Consider the following 22,390-nt stretch of genomic DNA (forward strand, 5'->3'; position numbering starts at 1 on the left):
GACAGTGACTTCCTAGCCAGTGTTAGCCCCCGCTGTGAGAACATGATGTTCCTGCTACCCTCCAGTGCCTTTATAGCTCAGCCAGACCCACAAAAAAGCACAAGCCACACACTGACCGGCACACATTAGCCGGGGACGGAGCAGCCCTACAGAATAGCCCGGCTTGGCCCATGGCCTCCTATTGTATACATGCCGTCTGCTTTGTCTATGCTACCGTGATAGGTTCCAGTGTACAGGCACAGACAACAGTCTTGTTATAGCGTGTTAATTCTCCCATGACCTCCTCGCTGGTTTGTGGGTGTCACTCTGGTCGAGTTTCATTTAGATTAGAGGTGCTCAGCACCGTTTCCATGCATGACGAGTTTGAATGTGTGATGTCTCAGAGAGCTTGTGTTTGAGAATTTAGGCCATCGTGGAGCAATGTGGCTTTTCAGGTTATTAGACTGCTGCCCTTCTCTAGTTTTCTATACAGTACGTACAGTGACTCAGCTGTTAAGTGGGCTCTCAGCTTCAGGGCTGCATGACTTTGTCAGTCGACTAACACTCATACGATTTTGTCGACTAATTAATTAGTTGATTTAATCGACACGTCTGTAAAACTGAGTTGCTCCACAAAGAATCACAGAGCACCACTTTAAATCTTGTGTTTACCAGAGATGTGCTCATAAGTGTCTTGGAAATAAGTCATTTAGCATGAAAAAAGCAGAAAAAACGACCAATCGACGAAAGAAATCTTAGTCGACTCGGACCGAAATGACCGATTAGTCGACTTATCGACTCAGAGGGGGACAGCCCTATAAAACTTCAGACATGACAGTGATCCTGCTCTTGCATCTCACCAAGCACTCCTAATTTCTTTGTAATTTTGATGCAACACCTTGCACGACTTCTCAAAAGCAGAAACAAAAACTACTTTAATGTGCACGAGAGAAAGCGAGAGAAATGAAGGAGTAAAACGGTGAACGAATACCATTCAGAGAAAGAAATCCAGGAAAAAAGGCGGCACTTCAAAGATGGTAAAAAGGTAAAAAGTCCCTGCGTGTGTTGATCGTTTTCAGTGGTTTTATTTGCAGCTAATGGACTGTACAAATGTACTCCACATCTTGTATTGATTTCAATATCTCTTCTGTCATTTTTGCTTTACAATTTACACTATTTCATGAATTCAGTGTTGTGTTAAAAAGCCAAAGGAAGGAGCCTTGTTCTTTGTTTGTGTTTTTTTTGTTTTGACTTCTGTGCTGTGATAGCGTGACGGCGGGTCATACAAGTTGAATTTCTCGCTTCTTAAGATCTTCCATCAGCGAGGAAACGGTCTCACTTGTTTGAATGAAACTTGCTGCGGTAATAAAAGGACCTTTCATGCCTGATCTGCGTAGGAACAAGCTTCAGACCTCGGTTCTTTATCTAAATCGTCAGCCATTGAAGTGATCAAGTAGTTCCAGCATCCAGAACAGGAGCACAACAAGTATTTGTATATTACAATCAATGAGAAAATTGTTGTTGTTCCAGCAAGTTGTCGTTGTTTCCAGTTAGCAAGCTGCTAACTTTAGCACATTCCACGGTGTTAGCGCATTATATACGAGGTGCTCGTTGGTTGCTCAACACTGTCCAGGTCCGCAGGCTGTGTGTCTGATGAAGCCGTCTGTTTATAGCAGCGGAGGCCTTACGTCAGTCAGATGTCAGCTATTGAATGTCAACTATTTCTCAGTGCACTTCTTACCTCACTGCCCACAGCTCTACTAGATAAGGTTTACACACACATACGAGTACAGTGGAGAGTTTGAGCCTTAAGCGTTTCCACGGTGGATACCTCGTCCTTCACTTCTCTCCATCTAGTCATCCACTCTCTCTTCCTCAGGCCTCTTGGGGCAAAGGGCTGCATGGTTACGGCCAAAATGATAATCACGATCAGAGAAGCACGAAGCAGAGCACTGTTTTCACTTCCATGCTGTGTACATCCCTGTTGATGTACAAATCAGGGCTGCACGATATTGGAAAAAACTTTTTTTTCTGCTATATATATATATATTGCAATATGAAAAAATGCAGGAATATTCACCCTACCCTTTTGTTACCTACATTTTAAAAGGTAAATGCTTCAATCTGGTGCATTTTGAGAGCAAAATTAGCACCAATAAGAGCTAGATAAAATATTTTATGCTCTTAATTTAATCACATTGGTTGTATAGATAATATCTATACCCAAAAGAGAAGCCAAAACATCTCGATCACTGGCTGGTGGAATTGTGGGAAGCCAAAATTGTGATTAATATTCCATTAATTAGTCAGCCCTACAGGGACATTTTCATAGTTTGTCTCAATTTCAGTGTATACAACCACTGTATGTGTTTGAGCGTGCATGTGTAATGCGCCGTGTTGTGTAAACACCTCTCAGGTTTAAACCCCCAACAAAAGACAATTTGTGTACCGATCTCCTCTTCAAATGCTTATCTTGTTCCAGCGCATGGGAATGAGGGAGGGAGCGGAGGGGAGGAAAAGACATGCCCGCGGGGACAGTGGCATGTCTTGTGATGTTTAGCGACGTGTCAGGATATGTGTACGTCTGTGTGTGCATTTCTATCTCTGGTGAGGAAGAGAATATGTCTCTCTCTCTCTCTCTATGCAGTGACACGTCCCCTGTAGACACATCAGAGAGGTATAGAGGCTTAGTCCTGTCAGCGCCTGATTCAGCCTGACCCCTTTTTTCTCTCTAAGTGGAGGAAGCGCTCGCTTTTTCCTGTCCTGGGGCAACAAACGCCGGAGACGGAGGGCAGCTTTAGGAAAGTGTGAAAACGCTAGTACTGAAGTGGACGGAGATGAGCACGAGGAAAACGAGTTAAAGCTGCAGTAGGAAGAACGTTTTTGGCATCATTGGGCAAAAATTCCATAATAACCTTTCAGCATATTGTAAATCAAGTGTTCTGAGAGAAAACTAGATTTCTACACCTCCTCATGGCTCTGTTTTCAGGCTTTAAAAAATCTAGGCCGTGACGGAAGACTTCGATCAATCACAGGTCATATTTCAGAGAGGGCGTTCCCATTGGCCCCCAGGAAGTGCGCCGGTCGTTGATGCCAATTTTCATAGTGGTCAAACGGCGGTATTACAACTTCCCTTTCCGTCACGTGATGCCATTGGGCCCAAAACGTTTTTTTCCCATAGACTTACATTAGGAAAGAGACGTCTGTAACTAAATTGATTGTCCTAAAAGTTGTAAAATGCACTAATAGCCGAATCCAGAGTTATTTCCTTTCCTTCGTTCATGTGAGTGAGACCCAGACCGAGGCTGGAGCGAGGGCTGGGAGGCGGAGTTAGCAAGCCGTGACGACAGCGTGACGGTTGTTGACCGAGAGGACGCTACTGCGCCTGCTCCATGGGCCCAATGGATGCGGAAGATCGTCGGAAGATACGGGTACTTTTCTAGTCGGAAGTCGAGCCATTTTGGCTTCATGCGCCACTGAGCAACTTTCCTAGGAATGAACGAGGCCCCGCCTCCAACGCTGTATCCCGTTCTCTTTACACATCCATGATCTCAACATGGCTGCCGGGTCACAAACATTCTCATTTTACAGCTAAGCAGTACACTACAAGATGTTTCTGAACACATTTGAGGCGAGAAATAGGCATTACAGTAACAGAATATTGATTCATATTTGATCAGCGCTGCCTAGTTTGATCGTTTGATTGGAGTTCACAAGTGATTGACAGCTGCTCAGAGACGGCAGGCTCCAGATCGGCTCTGACTGGTTGTTTTCCTCCAGTCTGTGAAATCCTGCAGATACCATTTGGAGCACCGTAGGACACAGAGGCACATGATTTTTTCAGATTACCTGTCTCACGCTCTACTGTCAGGATAAAGTGACAAACTTGTTTTAATCATATTTGCTCCATTTCTACCCGCTGCAGCTTTAAGGTGAGCGGAGGAATAAACACGTTTTAGTCCAGTTAATCATGTTGTAATCTCTCCACTGAGCAAATGTCTGGAGGGAAAAGGAAAGAAAGGGAGAGGAAAGAATGGGAGTGATTGCAGGGTTGGACATGTTTGTGATGTTTTGAGGCTGACATCATGGCTGCATCAGCAGGTGGTGTGTTGTTAGATCATCAGGTAGGTCTGTTAAACAGCCCTGTCACACACACACACACACACACACACACAGAGGGAAGCAAGGAACCTCTATCCATCGCACCTGAAACGTGTGAGTCAGACGTGTTTTTATGTCTTTTCTTAATCCTGCTAAAATCGTTAAAATTATTTATAGACACGACACAGGAGAGAAGGAGGAAATACATGTGACCTACAAGTAACCTTAGCTACTGTATCACCAGCACTTTCCCTGGAAAATGATTCAGCTATTCTCTGCAGTAGCGTGCAATAATCCTGTGATTCCAAACATCAAAGACTCCGATGATGAGGCGTTTATTTACAATCGAGATCCCGTCAAAGTATTCGGTGTTTGTTCTACGCCCTATAACACATCCTCATTTCTCCTCACATCCTCCCATCAACCGCTCCTTTGCTCTTTTCCTCTTCCTTTCTTCTGCTGCCACGCAACTCACCTCCCTGATGCCAACCTGAATGTCTAAACTTGTGAATGGGTGTGTTGCAAGCAGTATTCACAGCAGAAGAATGAGATTGTATGAGACTGTTAAAATTAAGGCTGTGAACCGATTCAAATATTTAATCGGATGATTGTCCATAGTAATCACGATTAATCGCACATGATTTATCTGTTCAAAATGTACCTTAAAGGTCACATATTATGCTCATTTCCAGGTTCATAGATGTATTTTAATGTTGCACTAGAACATGTTTACATGCTGCAATGTTCAAAAAACCCTTTATTCTTCTCATACTGCAGCCTGAGTCTGCCTGCCTCAGAGCCTAATTCAGCCTCTGTCTGAAAACCACTGATTCACAGCCTGTCTCCTCCCACTCTGCTCTGATTGGTCAGCGTTTTCTGTCAATCAAACTTCCTCAACAACAACAGCGTCACACTCCCCCTCCCTCCCGGAGAAGCTCTCTCGAGAGAGAGAGACGAGTGGAGAGATAGCAGCTAGAATAGAGCTTATAAACCACTTTAAAGTTTATAAACCAGAAACTTCACCCAGCGCACGTTACCGGAGGAATCTGATCAGAAATCGGCGACACATGATGAACATCTGCGGTCCAGATTCCAGGTTTTCCTGACGGTTTCTCTCAGGTAAATAATACTATTTATAGCTCTGTTAGTTAACTCAGTGTTTACCTCATGCATCAACTCTGTAAACCGTAAACATACACTCTGTTTTACGTCTGTCTTTACAGATCCATCTGTGAGAAATGACCGACAGAATCATCCCAGAGGAGAGCAGATAGCTGAAAGCAGATGGGAGATACAGAGCTAACCCGTTAGCATGTAGCTACATGCTAACGGGTTAGCTACATGCTACCGCTATGACACGGTGTGTAAACACAGCGACCATCAGGGTGGAAAATAGAAGATGTGAAACAGTAGTCAGTTCATTATTTCTGCTAAAAGATAAATGTATGGAAGATCAGAGTAATGGTATATTATTTACAGTAGTAGCTGTCTCTGTGTTACCATGACTACAGACCACCGGAGCTTAGCTTACCATAGTTTACCAGAGCTGAAGACTTTCTCCTGTACCATGTCACATAACTAACTAACAGGTGAGATGATTACAAATGCTGTGAATAATTAATATTGTCAACTCAAATAAAGTTTGACTGTGAAACAGAAATGTGTTGTGTTGCTTACAAGTCACTATTTACTACCTGTACTCTGCTACATGCATGACATCAAATATATATAATATATAAATATCATCTGTTTAAACAGTGTAATTACATAAAGCCTTTGTGAAAGAACATGTTATATTTAGATGATGGGAGTACATGAAGCCTGTTCTGCTGGTTCTTGCAGACTTTGCTCAAGTTCGGTTGAGGAGGAGAGACAGTGACGCGCTGTGGGGCGGGGTCAGCTACTGAAGGTTCTCTCTGGTTCGACCAGGAAACCCTTACATGGCTTGCATTTCTCTAATGACGTCAGAAGAGAAGGAAAAAAAGCGATTTTTTTTTCTGCACCCATTTCCGGACAAACGGAGGAGGAGAAAAAGAGAGAGGATGGTCTTTTATGATACTATGGTGGCCTGTAGACACACTGGGGACAGATATTGATGTTTAAAAGACATGGAAAAGTGCATTTTGCATAATATGTGACCTTTAAATAGGAGATTTATTAAGTATTTAATACACTTAATCACATGGGAGTGGGCAAATATGCTTGCTTTATGCAAATGTATGTATATATTTATTATTGTAAATCAATTATCAACACAAAACAATTACAATATTGTCCAGAAACCCTCTCAGGTACTGCATTTAGCATAAACAATATGCTCAAATCATAACATGGCAAACTGCAGCCCAACAGGCAACAACAGCTGTCAGTGTGTCAGTGTGCTGACTTGACTATGACTTGCCCCAAACTGCATGTGATAATCATAAAGTGGGCATGTCTGTAAAGGGGAGACTCGTGGGTACCCATAGAACCCATTTTCATTCACATATCTGGAGGTCAGAGGTCAAGGGACCCCTTTGAAAATGGCCATGACAGTTTTTCCTCGCCAAAGTTTAGCGTTCGTTTGGAGCGTTATTTAGCCTCCTTCTTGACAAGTTAGTATGACATGGTTGATACCAATTGATTCATTAGTTTTTCTAGTTTCATATAATCTTCACCCTAACTTTAAAACTGAGCCCACTACAACCTACAGCAAGTTGTGTTATTGCGTTAAAGAAATTAGTGGCGTTAAAACAAATTAAACTTCAATAGCTCTAGTTAAAACTGTTGGAAATTGTGGTAAAATAGCTTTATTTAAGCTTGTGTATATGAGTAATGTTTGTTTATGTCCAAGTGAGTGTGAACAAGGTGTTCATTAAGCTCAGTCTGGTAGAAGGCCTAAGCTGTCTGGTATCAGCTGGCTGCTTCTCAACAGCACTGTGTGCTCTTCTCAATCAAACCTCTCTCTCCTCTACCTCTAAAGCAGCACTTCCAGGCCTTCCTGTTGCCATGCCAGCGACACAACAGTGTGAGGAAAGTGTCAGAGCTCCACTGTAGGCACTGGGCATGGTGAGGACGTGATAAGGCCGGATTTGCCCTCTCATGAAGTTGGCATTGGCAGGCTAGCAGAGTCCAAGGTGCCACAGTGGTAGTTCAGTCTGGTATTTTATCTGAGGACTACTGCTTCAATTAGGCTCAAAGGTTTCAGGAAAGCTACTGTGTCAGTTAGTCTCTCCCTCCTTCTCTGTTATGCAAGGTATCGCTTGTGTTTGTTTGAATCATTGTCAGCATTTACAACATTATTAGTGTGTGAAGTGTTTACCACGGAGCAGTCACCATAGTAACACAGGCTCCTGGATTTATTAGTTAATACAGTCATCTCACATCTCAGACACTGCTGGTCGGATGTTGGCAAAATTCAGAGGAGTGATGTCTCATACTTCATCCTCCTGCAATTTAATTGGAAGAATGCACCACTTGCTCATCTGTCAATGACCCTTTTGAGTCTGATTTTCAAAGTGCAAAAAGAGGGCAGCTGTTTCGGGAATGTCTTGACTGTTCTCCAAAATCAGTTTCTGAATAAATTTGAGGCGAGAAACGGGCCGTGGAGCTGCAGAACTGTGTTTCATTTTATATCAGTAACAGCTACTGTAGATTTTAATGAGGCGTGGGAGTTCATAGAGGTGGTGTATCACATCACCAGCTAAACACTCCACATAGTTTGCTGACTGGTCCAGTATGTATTTAGCCAGGCTGAATCAGTTCTCCAGACATCTATAAGCACAATAAACAAGCTTGCGGGGTGTAGTCAGTAGGGGTGGGAAAATAATCGATTCAAATATGTATCGCAATTTTTTTTTTAGGATTTTGAAATAGACTTTTTAATGCCAGAATCGATATATTTGCTTCATTTGAGTCTATGCGGAGGTAGAAGGAAGTTACCGCTTTTATTGTTACAGTCTGAGTAACGTGACGTCATATTCGTTCCGTATCCGTCAACCAAAACAAACTTGATCAATCCAGCGTGGTAAACACTACACATCCAGTAAAGTATGGAAACACTTTGGGTTTCACACATTGCCAGGAAAAGCAGAGCTAGACATCACGACTAAAGCTGCATGCTAACTCTGTCATGGACAGGCAACGTTAAATAAATAAGATTGATTTAATTATATTTACCAGAAGTATAAAACATCACGTCTTTTATAAATTAAAAAGAAAATACCACCAATTTATGAGGGAAATGTCTTTACTCTTTGATTTTTGGGTTGCTGTAAATAATGTAATAACTTCTGACATGCTGAAAATCAAACATTCTTACCGTATTAATTTAGATATTTTCAAAGTAAAAGTCCCTAGAAGTTTATGATTTAACTTTTCCCCATGGTCTAGTGTTTAAAAAGTTAACAAAAATTGCAATAAATCGTAATATCCAATCGCAATACTTAAAAATCACAATACATATCGAATGGGCACCAAGGTATCGTGATAGTATCGAATCGGGAGATAGTTGTATTGTTCCAGCCCTAGTAGTCTGGCTTCTAAAAGGCACTGTATTAATGCTTAAAAATACAGATTAGACAAGTAGATGTTGTACTTTTCTTTTTATTATCCACGTGTAACATGTCAGACAGAAATTGTACAAACTAAGAAAAATATGCACCTCACCACTGCACTTGAAGTAAGAGATTAGACTTCTTCTTGTCTTTCTCTCAGGTGGTCTAATCATTGCAGTACATATAAACAACAGTTTCCTTCAGCAGGTTTAGTGTACAGGTCACACAGATCACCAGCCCCGGCCCTCAGGTGCTCTGCTACTGCACTGCACACATATATAGACACAAGTCTACACTTTGAGGCAACAGGATGCATCCAGGTTTACACCCCTTATAAACCCACCGGGGCCAGGTGTGTGGGTTTAACACAGTGTGCTCGCTGCCTTCTGTTGGTTTTAAATACAACTTTTAATCACACAGCTTACTCTAACTAGACCTCTTTATTAGACCTCCAAGTATGCAAACGTTAGCCCCCATTAGATCTCAGATTAGAGACAGAAATATAAGTCCGAAGCCTTTTTAAATTCTGTTAAAGATTTTCAAAAGTTTTCAGTGTGCAATGGGCCATTGCAAAGTAAAAGAACACTAAGTGTGTTTTGGAGCTTATGATGTTTATCAGAGCCCCCAGGACCGAAGCCAAGGGCAGATTGGGAAACGGCCAGTTGAGCTTTAGAAAAGAGAAGGTTCTCTTTCTCGTCTCTCCTCCCACATTGTTGACCGTCTCTAAGTGGTCATTGCCACCAGCCGTAAAGTCTTATGTCCACCTGTAAACCTCCAGGACCACCTTTGTGCTGTCTGTACACTCACAGTATGGGCCAGTTCAGCTCAGACAAATAATAGGACCCCGAGCACCAGAGGGGAAATATTCAACAGTGTGGATAAAAATAACTGCATGTATCTTCGGTATTTGTTCTCTGTCGCCTCTGGAGGCATTATGTTTTCAAATATTCTGTGCACATTTGGCACAAACATCCACCTGGACTCAGGGATGAACTGATTAAAACTTGGTGGTCAAAAGTCACTGTGACCTCACGATATCTCGGAAACACAAGCAAATTTCTTCAAATTTGGAACGAACTTCCACTTGGACTCAAGTAGGAACTGATTCGAATTTGGTGCAAAAAGGTCAAATGTCAAGGTCACCTTATGTCAGTATGGATAAAAATAACAGTATTTAGCTTTGGTATTTGTTTTCTGTCGCAGGCGTGGAGGCATTATGTTTGTCTGTGCGTCCGTCTGTCTGTCCGTCCGTCCGTCCGTCCGTCCGTCCGTCCGTCCGTCCCATTTTCGTGAGCGCGCAAATTTGTCACACGTCCAGTTGGACTCAAGGATGAACTGATTAGATTTTTGGTGGTGAAAGGTCACTGTGGCCTCACGTCCATCCCATTTTTTGTGATATCTCTGGAGCGCCTTGACCAAAGTCACCAGAAAAAGGTCACCTTACGTCCGTACCATTCTCATGAAAGCGATATCTCAGGAACGCCTTGAGGGAATTTCTTCAAATCTTGCACAAACATCTACTTCGATAAAATGATGATTAAAATGTAAAGATTAAAATTCTCTGCTATCTGGAGTATGCTTTTCCTACACTTTTCATTGTCTCTGTTGATAAGACTTTGCAATGTGCAAGAAAAACTTCTTTTAGCAGAAACAAACCATAATCAACTTGTGTTAATCACAAGATATATGAATGCACATTAACAGGAGTTTAAGAATAACAGTTCTACAAAATGAAATCATTCTATAGCTGTTTTTTTTATGAAGTATCTTGCCCGCTTCTGTTGTTCAACATCACCGCCGTAGTTTTAAAAGTTGGTCGCCGGTTGTGATTTGGTGGTCGGAGGGGATCTTTGCCACGTGTCTTGATTAAGTGAGACACAACACTTCCACACTTCTCTTGGAGTTTGGAGGCCGATGTGCAGAAATGGGCAGCAGCTGGCACGACGGCCCGGCCCCTCCATTTTTCGCTGGGCCTCCAGGGAGAGACGGGGCACGCGCCAAGAGCTTTCATGTCATAAATATCCTCCCTGAATGCTTCAGTGCCGTATAATTACACCTCCTTCATCTCTCTCCTTTCTCTCTCTCACTCACTGTCATACTATTGTCAGCGGTGTGTGAGTGCACCAGTGGGTGTATGTGCTTATGTAATGAGATGGTTTTAAAAAACAAATGTCATTATGGCCACACTACCAGAGCTCAGTTGGTTGTTCCGTGTGAGTAACTTTGGCTGGCGGTGCTCAACTTTAAACTTTAAACTGTACACCACTTAGTCAGCCTCATAAAGATATTTTCCATCTTACTGTGATATACCCGGAATGAGTCACACCACAAGCTAGTAAACAATTCTGTTAGCCTCCATCATCAGTGAATATGTTTTCATGCTTTTATTTTGAGTGAGTCGGTCACATTGTGCTGACTAATCACAACTCTTCACCTGGAAGCCAAACAAACAGCAGTACTGTGTTCTTTATATAGCAACCTGCCGCTCTAGTTCAAGTTGTTGGGAATGTGCACAAGAGCTTTGTAGATGGACATCAGTAAGTACGCAGCATAGATTCTGTTTAACCATTCATTCAGGTGTTGGGGAGTCCCAGCTGGCAGAACTCCTAAAACATAATGTCCATCTCATAGATTACTCATTATAATATCGGCCTCTTAGTGGCCGCAAGCAACGTATTCTCGTACAACGGTTCCTATTTTTTCATGTGTTTTCCTACGAATGTCCAGCATTTCCCTTCCAGTCTTTTCAAAATAAACTTCCGTCTTCACAGGAAACAACTTAGTTAGGTTTAGGCAACATAACTACTTAGTTAGGTTTAGGAAAAGATTGTGTTTAAGTTACGTCACACTGGAAGTGGTTACGCTGCTCCAGAATATGACCATGTAAGTAAGGGATGAAACCTTTTACAGGTGTATATTTGTAGACAGATCATTGTAACCTTGTATGGTTGATTGGTTTTGTTCTACTGCATCTACATGGAGATCAGAGTCAGGCAGCTGTTGTTGAACTTTGTCTTTCCAGGTGAAGGATCACCATGTCACCCTGCTGCCCTTACAAATCTTACACACATTATACAAATCAAGTGTACACTTGGCGTCCTCAGGCCCGCACTTATATCACGGGATTGTGTAGACTTACAAAACAAAGACTATTGTTCTGATTTGCCAGAATCAGCAATCTGAATTACTATCAACTGTGGTAGTGAAAATTAATCATTCAAGCACTTGTGCCGCTGAGCCAAACCAGCGGCCACTTCGCTGCCAAGCCCGAGACGCAGCTTGGAGAGCTGGGAAGTTCCCGTACGCGGCGGTAGTTTGTTGACTGTTTTGGTTCCACGCAGACGAGTGGATAGGTTCCCCATTAAGAGCTTGTGTAACCCAACATTCTGCGGCCCATTAAGTAACACAAAGAAACGGCGGCACGCTGCGCTGGTGTTAACGGTGTAATGGCAGTGCTGTGTGTTGAGGTGGTATTGTAAGAGATAAGACGTCTGCTGCTGAACAAATAAACAGCTGTGTTGTAGGAGAGATTAAGAGGAAGGAGGGAAGAGGGCAGCGAGAGAGAGAGAGGCAGTCAACGCCAGCTAGGAAGAACAACAAGCAGGCCTGATTTTATTTCATTAAAGACCAAAATCCCCCGAGCTAACCACATTTTTATGGGTGTTTTAGAGCAATAATAGGCTGTTGTTTGTGTGCGTGTTTGTAAGAGAGAGTGAAGGCGCACATAAGCTTTTTCCATTCATTCTCAGACAAACACACATACAGATACTCAATGTGTTGTACAGCCTGACGTGGCAGCTTCTGACTAGAAGAACCGTAGTTTGACGATGAGCACAACACAAAGCAATGCAGGGCGTCACATAAAGGTGTCTCTTCTCTCTAATTGTGTCCATTTTGATGTCAATTCCACCCCATGACTGCATCTTTTGGCGTCGTCGGTCTTTTTCCCTAGAACTTAAAACTGCTGCTTCGCTGCTGTGACAGCAAAGCATTATTACAGAAGTGCCATTATCTCTATAGCTGCAACTCCCTACAAGCACTACACATCTATGTGATGTCATCCGTGTGTATGCACAGGGGGATGGATTGTAAGAATTTCAAATAAGGTCGGAATGATGTCAGCGAGGATTGTGTGACAATAATTACCAGTTGGGCATTTACATGGATGCATTTTTTTTTTAGTATATGTTCTTACATGCGTGTGCACATGTGTAGCAGGGAAGTATCTCCACATATCTGAACCATGACACAAGCCTCGTCTCCCTCCCGAGGGTGGAGGTGAACTTCCTAAGCCCCCTCAGAGTCCGCAGGGTCCCTCTGTCTGTCTCTCTCTTTCTGTCTGTCTCTGTCAGAACAGCACATCCATTGTTAGGGGGTTGCTGCTTTGCCTTTATATAAGGTCAGAGGGGCTACAGGTAGCGGAAAGGACAAGATTAATCGCTTCATCTGGGACAGCCAGGGAGGGGGGGGGCGATAGACCGAGAGATGAGGGGAAATAGGCGGTGCGGCGAGAGAATTAGAGGGAAGAAAGGGGTAATTGAGAGGGGAGAGGAAGAGAAAAAGTGATGGAGAACAGACAGGGAGGAAGTCGGGGACGAAGAAAGGGAAAGAGAGACAGGTAGAGACGAGGGGAAGTAATTACCTGCGTAAGTGTCTTTGTTGGGCTCACCGATGCATTCAGCGAGAGGCCGGGCATGGAGAGAGAGAGAGAGAGAGAAAGAGGTGGTCATGGGTAATTACGTGAGCGCAGGTTTGCTCGCCTTTGATCCTCTCGCTATGACCGTGTGCGTGATGCATCATCATCAACAGCATCATCATCACCACTACGAAAGGGCTCATACCAAAGTACAACCTATATAGTTAGATGGGATTGGAATATATTTTGGTACGATTTTAACATAATTTTAGAGATATCACAAGAGCCGATACTACGGCGCAAGCTGATGCCAAAAATTCTGAAAACGTAACCGAACTTGTTATTCTACAGCACTGTAGGTACCGGGGATCGGGGCTCCAGACTAACGGCATTCCGGGAACAACAAATTTGTGTTCATACCATAGACTGTATATAAAAATTGACGACATGACAGCTCCCCAAAAGTGAAGCCAAAACATCTTGATCGCCCCCTGGTGGCTGGCTGCAGTATAGGTCATAAAGCCCGCCTCCTCCATGTTAGCGTATGAGCCAAACTAAAAAGTCAAAGTACACGTCAAATAAATTTTTCCCAAAGATGGTTTCTGTCATTTAAGGTAGTTCTTATCACACTGATTTATGTTCAAGTGTTAATTTTTCTGATAGCTGCGGCCGTGCTCGGCTTGCAATTGGTTAAGGCGGTTGTGTGGGCGCAGACTCTGGCTCCAAATGACGTAAAAATCTCAAGACGTCAGCTCCCGTATCCAGGATATTTTTGCTTCACTTCTGTACAGAAGAAGGAAGTCTTTCCATCTTTATATACAGTCTATGGTTGAACTCGGCAGTAGGAGAGCTAGGTAACATCACCTGTTAGCAGCCGGTGGGCAGCACAGTCCTGCTTGGCTGAATAACAGAGCTAACAGCTAACGTACGGAGGGTGCATTGAGTTACATCATGATGCATTTAAGCTCAATTCAGTAAAATGAGGGCGAAGCGCAAAAAATTGGGCGACGGTAAATTATAACATGATATATTGAAATGTAGTCTTGTCAAATGTAGTTTTTGGTTTTAATTAATAATTAATTTGCAAAAAACAGTATGCAAACGGTAATAAAGGAGTGTATGTTGAAGTACATGGGATTTGTTGTTTGGTTTTTGTTTGGTTTTTACCGTGATATCGAATTGAGTATCGAGAATCGTGGAATTTCACTTGTATTGATATCAACTACTACATTTCTGGCATCCCTACAGAATTCACGTATGTGCTGATTTTCCCTCAGTACTTTTACTCTGTTTTCATGTTTTACTTGGTCTTCCCTGTTGACTTTCCTCTTTTGCTGAGCTAATTATTTTCATAGACTACACATTATTAGTTATTACGTGACCAGCTCCCTGGATAAACAGACTCCATGCCGAGCGCAGGTGGTCGCAGATGTGAGAAGGGTTGAGGGCACTTGCAGATGTTGCTCTGACTAATCACCATCAAAGCGAGCGAGCTTGCGTGTCATATGAGAGTGCCAGTATGCGTGATTTCGTCGGGAATGCCTGTGCTTAAATATGCTGTCTGTGTGTGTGTGTGTGTGTTGCACTGGTTGCATGCATGGTACCACGTGCAAATATGGAGGCTGTATTGAATATTAGAGTAAGTGTGTCCATGCATTTTTTAACTTTTGCACTTCAAAGAGAGAGTTTTTTTGTACACTAGTGTGTGTGTGTGTGTGTGTGTGTGAGTCAGTGACCAGCTGCATCGCACAGGGCCTACCTGTGGGTGTAGTTGGCCCAAGTCCACCTTCTTAAGTCTGCTTTTTATTCAGTGTCACATAAACAAATACCAGCAGGGTCCGTTCACTTCCAAACCACTCAATAACATCCTCAGATCTCTCCCCAACATCTGTTGACCTGCAGTTTTTTGTTTTTCACCGGGGAGGACCATGTACAGCAACACTTTAATGTGCGGCAAGGTGTGTCTGTGTAAGCCTTTTCAATTCCAAGCGCTGTGTATGAGCATAGACATATTCAACACCCACACATTATTTTGTACAAACCTGTGTGTTTTCATAGGCAATGCACACATTCAGTGACATACACGGAACGGGCTCAAACCTGCCCCCACATTCACTCGGCAGGTCTCGTACGTCTTTGATATGCCTGACCCTCTTATTGTTTTTTCTATATTTCTCTATGAGACGGGGTGGTATGCAACTGATTAGATAGATAAATACACCCCGAAGGTGAGAGACGGGCAGAGAGGAGGAGGAGGAGGAGGAGAGGAAGGATACCGAGTTTTTTTTCCCTCTTGTCCCAACACATCTCAAGCAGTGGAGCTTTAATCTGCCGAGGCTTCATGCATTTAAACGGCCCGATTAGGAGCAGCCTAACAGACGCTTTTTCCCTGCCGGGCTGAAACACAAATTAAGTGCTTAGGCGCAGCCGACATCTTGTTTGTTTTCTCAGCGCCTCTTTCAAAAAGATACCCTCAGAGATAAGGAGCTTTGATCATGTGCTGAAACAACACAGAGTCATGTTTAAGCCGTGTGCAGCACTAATACGATGTAAAGATGCGGAGAGAGTGGCTGAGGCTTTGCAATGCTGATTTATCTGATGATAATGGTGTCTCTTATGTTTGGTATTTACTATGGGTAAGGGAAAAAATCGATCCAGCATAGTATCGCAATATTGTATTGGATGTCAAGTATCGATCTTTTGTTATACATACTATTAACCTGTACCCTGTAGCGGGCTCAGGTTTAAAGCTAGAGTGAAGATGCTGGTATCATATGAAACTACACAACCTAAGGAATCCATTGCTACCAACCATGTCATGTTAGCTTGTTGTGAAGAAGGCTAAATAATGCTCCAAAGTTATGCTAAATTTTGGCGTGGAAAAACTGGCATGGTTTCAAAGGGGTCCCTTGACCTCTGACCTCAAGATATGTGACTGAAAACTCTGAGATGAACAGAGAGAAAACTGTGTCTTATTAGATAAAACAAATGTTGAAAAAAGGTAATAAATCGCGATAAATCTTATCGCAATACTCATCATATCGCAAAATGTTTAAAATCGTGATAATATCGTATTAACTGAAAATAGTGGGCGTTTGTTTGGATGTGGATGATGATGATGAAGAAATCAGTTGTGAACACAATCTGGTGGGTGTATTTTGTGCATGTTTGAGTGTGTGTGTGTGCGTGTGTGTGTGTATGTATGTGTGTTGGGGTCATCCAGAGTTCTCAGGCGTGTCTCTTTGGCTGTGCTACCGGTTGATAGAGTTGATACAATGGTGATGACCCTGTTTTTCCCATCATGCCGCTCTACCATGGAACAAACTCCTGGGTCTGTGTGTGTGTGTGAGTAAATAATTTAGAAGAACTGTTGGGTAATTCACCGTAATTTCTGGTATGTCGGTAATAACTGTGTTCTCCCGCTCTCCCTCTCTCTCTCTCTGTCTATTTCTCCCTCAGTGACATATTCGACGCCATGTTCCCAGTCACCCACATCGCGGGAGAAACGGTCATCCAGCAAGGTATGTGTGTCTGTTGTGTTTAGGTGAATTTATGGACCCGATCATGTGTAAACTGTGGAGTCTATCACAGTAGACAACTGGGATGTCAGTAAAACTGTCTGTGTTTCAATTTCTGCACATTTGCTCCCAGTATTTTGTTTGCTGTTATTGACAAAACCAGCTAAGTGGCAGCGGAGTGACGTTTTGTGCCAAAATACCAACAACTCAGCAGCCGTGTTTCCATTCACATGCATTGCATTTTGAAGTATCACATTAGAAGGGCTGTATGGAGACGCTAAAATCAATAAAACTTCCTCAATTATGAAAAAAAAAGTTTTTACGCTCACTTGAGGTGGTTTTTATCTTCGTCGAAAAAGAGTTGATGCTCTAAACGGGAGATGGAAAGGCCTTTGCCGAATAAATTATAATGTGGCGATCATTTAACTCACATGACTGATCAGCTGTTTCCGCGTGTGAATGCTTGTCTTCGTCTACAACATGACACATGAGCAATACTAGCTGACATGAAAGAACAATTAAAACTTGCCCAATTTAAACAAATTCCACGCGGCCACCAAAACACCATGCAGACGGGCAAAGTGAATTCTAAGATCAGGAAAAAACGAGAGCGTTGCCTGCGCTGGTCGTTGCATTGCCATGAAAACAGGCCCCTTTTCCCTCCCTTTTCCTTCTCTTTGCCCCGCTCACACATTCCCTCGGTCTGCACCAGATGTCAGGTCCCTCTCTTCTGCCTAACCACAGTCATGTCAAAGCCTTCACTCTAGACATCCCCAGACTTTGAAGGAACACAGAGCTCAGCAGGGCCAGACTGTATTTTTCCAGTAAACCCCCCTCTATCAAACACAGACACGTTTAATCACATATTGAAAACACACTTTCTCACACACTTTCAGATAATACTGTGTTCACACCTGCATCAGATCACATAGGTTACACTTGTGGAGTATGCCATACAAACACACTGGCTCTGTCACTCCCACCTCCTCTAAGACAGCATCCAGGAGCGTATCAGTCCTAATTTGGTGATAATAAGTCTAGCTGACTTTGCAGGGCCCCCAGTCCCAGACAGCCCATTGTTATATACACTATATGGTATTCAGTATATACGGCGCTGAGGTCATTGCTAATGTCTGGACTACTGTACAGCTGAACACCCCTGCTACTGGTCCATCACACACTATTTAGACACAGCTAGGAGTTATGGTATTTAAACAGAGGGAGAATTTACTCTATCATAACATGCAAAATGGAGTATAGAGGTATTTTCCTCGTAATCTATAGTCCTAGTGCAGTGGTTAAGTGGTTCCCAACCTTGGGTCCGCGTCCCCCTTAAGCTGGGGACACACCAAGCCGACATCAAAGAACTAGCAGCGACGAAGGCTGCCAGTTGCGTCGCCTCATGTCACCTTTGTTTTGGCCAAAAAGTTGCATTCGAACACACCGCAAAGATTACAGCTGACGGCCAACTACCACGTACGTTCTGCACCTGCATGAGAGGAAATAACTACCAGCAGGTCGCGGTAGTCTGTACGTCATTCTAAAGGGAAACCGGAAGACCGAGGACTGCGGAAATACAAGCCGTTGTTATGATACGTACAAGAAACCGCCGTTTGCCGACCATTTCCACACCACTTCAACATGCTGAATCGGCCAGAAAGCCTCCGTCACGGGCCACACTGAAAAAACTAGACCGACGGACGCTCACCGACGGCCCCAAACTGCAGACCGTCGACTTTGTGTGTCAGGGTCTATAAGGGGGGCGTCAAAGACCACACGGGGTGCACCAGGATTTGTCTGCTCTGAGGTTGTCAAAATTAGATATGTTCATGAAAAAAACTTACTGGATAATTTATACAAAAGTCTGTATATAAAACTATTTAAAAAGATATATATTTTTTGCTGTTTAGTGGCAAAATCTACCAAAATATTCAGCTTCCATCCATATTTGTTGGCGTTTAGCCTTTCAAAAATAACATTTTCACTGCGTCAAAAACCTATTTATTCTCCCGCCTGACGGACACAAAGCAAGGCATACACCTTTATTAACGGGGCGGTCCAGCAGCAATCTAAGAACACCATAAATTACATTTATTGAATATAGTATAATATATATAATATATAATAGAGTAAATTAATTAAGTCGTTACAAAAAAAATTCATATGATGTGTCTGCATTCATTTGGCAAATCCGTGAAGACATCATCACTTTATTTATGTTGACAAAGCTGATGAGTTCTATTTATTATTAAAAGTTTATTTAATAAAAAAAAGACTCATTTAATACGTTGAATCACTTTATCCAAATTGAGGATTTTCTTTTCGTGGATTTGTAATCTTTCCTGGGTGATGACGTCGGATAATTATCAAGTTAAATTCATCTGCCGTTTCTGACATACTATATATACAATTTTGCAGTTGTAAGCAATTGATTCTTTGGTAAAAGGAACATTTTATATATGATTCCAAAGTTGAAACATTAAATCCCAACATTGAATTTGAAAGATGGACATGTTTAGCTTCACGGTGCACCGTGCAGCATTGTGGGTACAAAGCACCTCTGAGGCCGAGGATGTAACCCACCATGTTTCCCTTTTGAGCAAAGCCAAAGAACCTTAACAGTGTTAACGCCAATTAGCTTGTGTTGAAACGAGGCCACACTGAGCACACCAGCCAGCCTGCCTCTCTCTGTCTGTGTGTGTGTGTGTGTGTGTGTGTGTGTGTGTGTGTGTGTGCACGCTCTGGTCAAATATTTGCCTGCACTCTCAGGCACAGGGGGGATCGGACAAAGACTTGAGCGCTGAAGTGATAAAAGACAGGAAGAGTCGAAGAAAAGAAAGACAGAGCGAGAGGGAATTGAAAGAGAGATAGATGAGATGAAAGAGAGAGAGAGAGAGAGGGAGATAGAAGAGGGCCAGGTTGCAGCAGGTTGTGTGTGTGTGTGTGTGTGTGTGTGTGTGTGTGTGTGTGTGTGTGTGTGTGTGTGTCCGAGGTCTCCGCTGGGACAGACCGTCATACAGACAAGGAGCGTTTTGTGAGACAAATAGAGCTGTATGATTAACGAGCTCTCTCCACTCAGTATTAATTAGCCGTGTGAACTCCTGTGAACTTTACACACAGGGCTGCTCTCAGCCTTTCAACTCTTCAGGTACACACACACAGTCCTACACACACTCTCACAAAATGCATACTTGTGTCATGTATACTCATGCATCATCACCCACTTGTGCCTCTGAATGGAGTTGTATTTGTGTGTCATTGTGAGAGGTACGTAGCTGCAGGGAGAGCTTCACTCTCGTATGTGGCTGTCAGTAACTTCATAATTTCCTCCCTGAGCCCCGTGTAACGGATACCATAATTAAAGGAACACTTCGCCATTTTTCAGCCTTATCTCCAGACTGGATGCTTTTAGTGGACATCAACCAACCAGATCACCATGGCTCACTTCAAGGGTTAGAGTTCGCTTTGAGAGCACAGCGTACCCCCCCCCCCCGTCAGTGACACAACAGGGAATCGGTCAGCAAACCGGACAACAGTTTGAGTTTCCAGCCATGAACATGTGATATCTGCTCAGCTATTAGCTGCAGCGGGCCAGTGGGAGATGGAGGAAACATAAAACAACAAACAAATGAACATAATGTTGGCCGGAGCCGAGGAAGCATAAATTGTAGCGACAGTTGCTGCATTTGTTTTTTCTTTTTGGCACACCGACATTAGGCAACAACATGTCTCCTCTGCTGGTGCAACACTTGGGACAACCTTAAAGCCCTTTTTACTCTTTTAGATCACATCCCCAGTCATATTGTGCACATATTTAACAATAATATGCAAAAAAATTAAATTACAAAAAAGTCAATTTCTTTGTATTTTTATATCAAAATCCAGATTTGTCAAGTATTTAATACTCTTATCAACAAGGGAGTGGGCAAATATGCTGCTCTATGCAAATGTATGTATATATTTATTATTGTAAATCAGTTACCAACACAAAACAATGACAAATATGGTCCAGAAACCCTCACAGGTACTGCATTTAGTATAAAACATATGCTCAAATCATAACATGGCAAACTCAACAGCTGTCAATGTGTCAGTGTGCTGACTTGACTATGACTTACCCCAAACTGCATGTGATTATCATAAAGTGGGCATGTCTGTAAAGGGGAGACTCGTGGGTACCCATAGAACCCATTTACATTCACATATCTTGAGGTCAGAGGTCAACGGACCCCTTTGAAACTGGCCATGCATCAAGTTTGGAGCGTTATTTAGCCTCCTTCACTACAAGCTAGTATGACATGATGACAATGGATTCCTTAGGTTTTCTAGTTTCATATGAAGCCATTATCTTCACTCTGGCTTTAAAACGGAGCCTGAAGATTGATATCGCAAGTTGTGTTAAAGCGTTAAAGAAATGGCATTAAAACCAATTCGCATTAATGCATTATTATCGCAAGTTTTCACCCATCAAAATTCATGTCAATTTTTTTTTGTTTCAAATTTCTGTTTCTGTAGAAAAACAAACACAGATCTCACTGGGACTGTTTGATGATAACTAATAGTAAATGGGTATCTGTCCATTTTCTGTGTAGCGAAGCAATGCCTCGAACAGAATAAATTAAGCTAACGTCCGTATGCGTACTGAGGTGTTGTCGCTCTGCATGCTCAGTCACTTTCGTTTCACAGTTTCCACTATTAAGCTACAGCAGCAGCTGTAATGAGCCACCGCTGTTTGCTGGCGAGAGCCCTATTTCACAGAGATATTGGCAGGCCCAGTGAAATATGCATTCTGGAGGAGGCAGCGGCATCTTTGACTCTGGGTCCGCCCTGAAGATTTTAACGGCCCGCAATTTATAAAGACCCAAAGAAAATAACAAGAAATTCAACAGTACTTTTATTAAGGAGAAGAGATGGAGGTTGAGAGTGTGAAAATGTGTGCCTGTGTGTGTTTTTGTGGCATTCCAAGTGTTTGACAAATGATTTTAATCTCTAAATGCACCCATTTAGGTTTAATGGTTTAAAACTCCTCCTTTGAGAAGTTAAGCAGGAGGTGGAGGTAATAGGAAGTGGAAGCTTTCCTGTTGGCTCTGGTACTTTTCCTGCTTTTCTTTCCTGCTCTCTCACAAACTCCCGTGTTTCTCCTTGTCTCTCCCCTCCAGGCGATGAAGGAGACAACTTCTATGTGATCGACCAAGGTGAAGTGGACGTAAGTGGAGACACAAGCACACACACGAAAACACTTGTTTCTCTTCATTATAAGTTAAATTGACAAATTATTATAAATAAAGGGGATTCCAGTATGCAGCTTTCTTCAAGGCTAAGCCATAAGAAGGATTTTGAGTTGAGTGGGAAACCCCAGCCTTCTCCACTCATGTTGAGACAATGTTTCCCTCCAACAATGGACAGGTTGTGTTGGATTGCCCTCATGTTTTGTTCTCTCCAAAGTTCGGTTCCACTCCGATGGCAATCTGAACACGGCGCTGTCGAGTCCAACGCACTGCGAAGGCAGCCGAACTGAGAACGTCTTTTGTCTTAGCGAGCCTGACGCAGAGCGATAGAGTTAAGTGGAGAGATAAAACAGGAGCTGAAAGTTAAACAGGAAGTGACCTTATCGGCTTACA

General features: G+C 42.8%; 1 protein-coding gene and 1 long non-coding RNA gene across 4 annotated transcripts in view; one reads left to right on the forward strand and one right to left on the reverse strand.

Moving 5' to 3' along the window:
• Positions 1–22,390, forward strand: part of prkar1b (protein kinase, cAMP-dependent, regulatory, type I, beta) — an 83,972-nt gene that overhangs the window by 35,898 nt on the left and 25,684 nt on the right. For all 3 annotated transcript variants that reach the window (XM_074656686.1, XM_074656688.1, XM_074656687.1), the window contains 2 exons: positions 16,711–16,772; positions 21,929–21,975. In XM_074656686.1, the coding sequence (XP_074512787.1) occupies positions 16,711–16,772; positions 21,929–21,975 (109 nt within the window). The remainder of the gene's footprint in view (positions 1–16,710; positions 16,773–21,928; positions 21,976–22,390) is intronic.
• The window catches only part of LOC141781156 (uncharacterized), a 77,626-nt gene that overhangs the window by 33,014 nt on the left and 22,222 nt on the right, over positions 1–22,390 (reverse strand). The gene's annotated exons all lie outside the window — the stretch shown is intronic.

Source organism: Sebastes fasciatus, chromosome 13, assembly GCF_043250625.1.
Source record: "Sebastes fasciatus isolate fSebFas1 chromosome 13, fSebFas1.pri, whole genome shotgun sequence".
Taxonomy (NCBI): Eukaryota; Metazoa; Chordata; class Actinopteri; order Perciformes; family Sebastidae; genus Sebastes; species Sebastes fasciatus.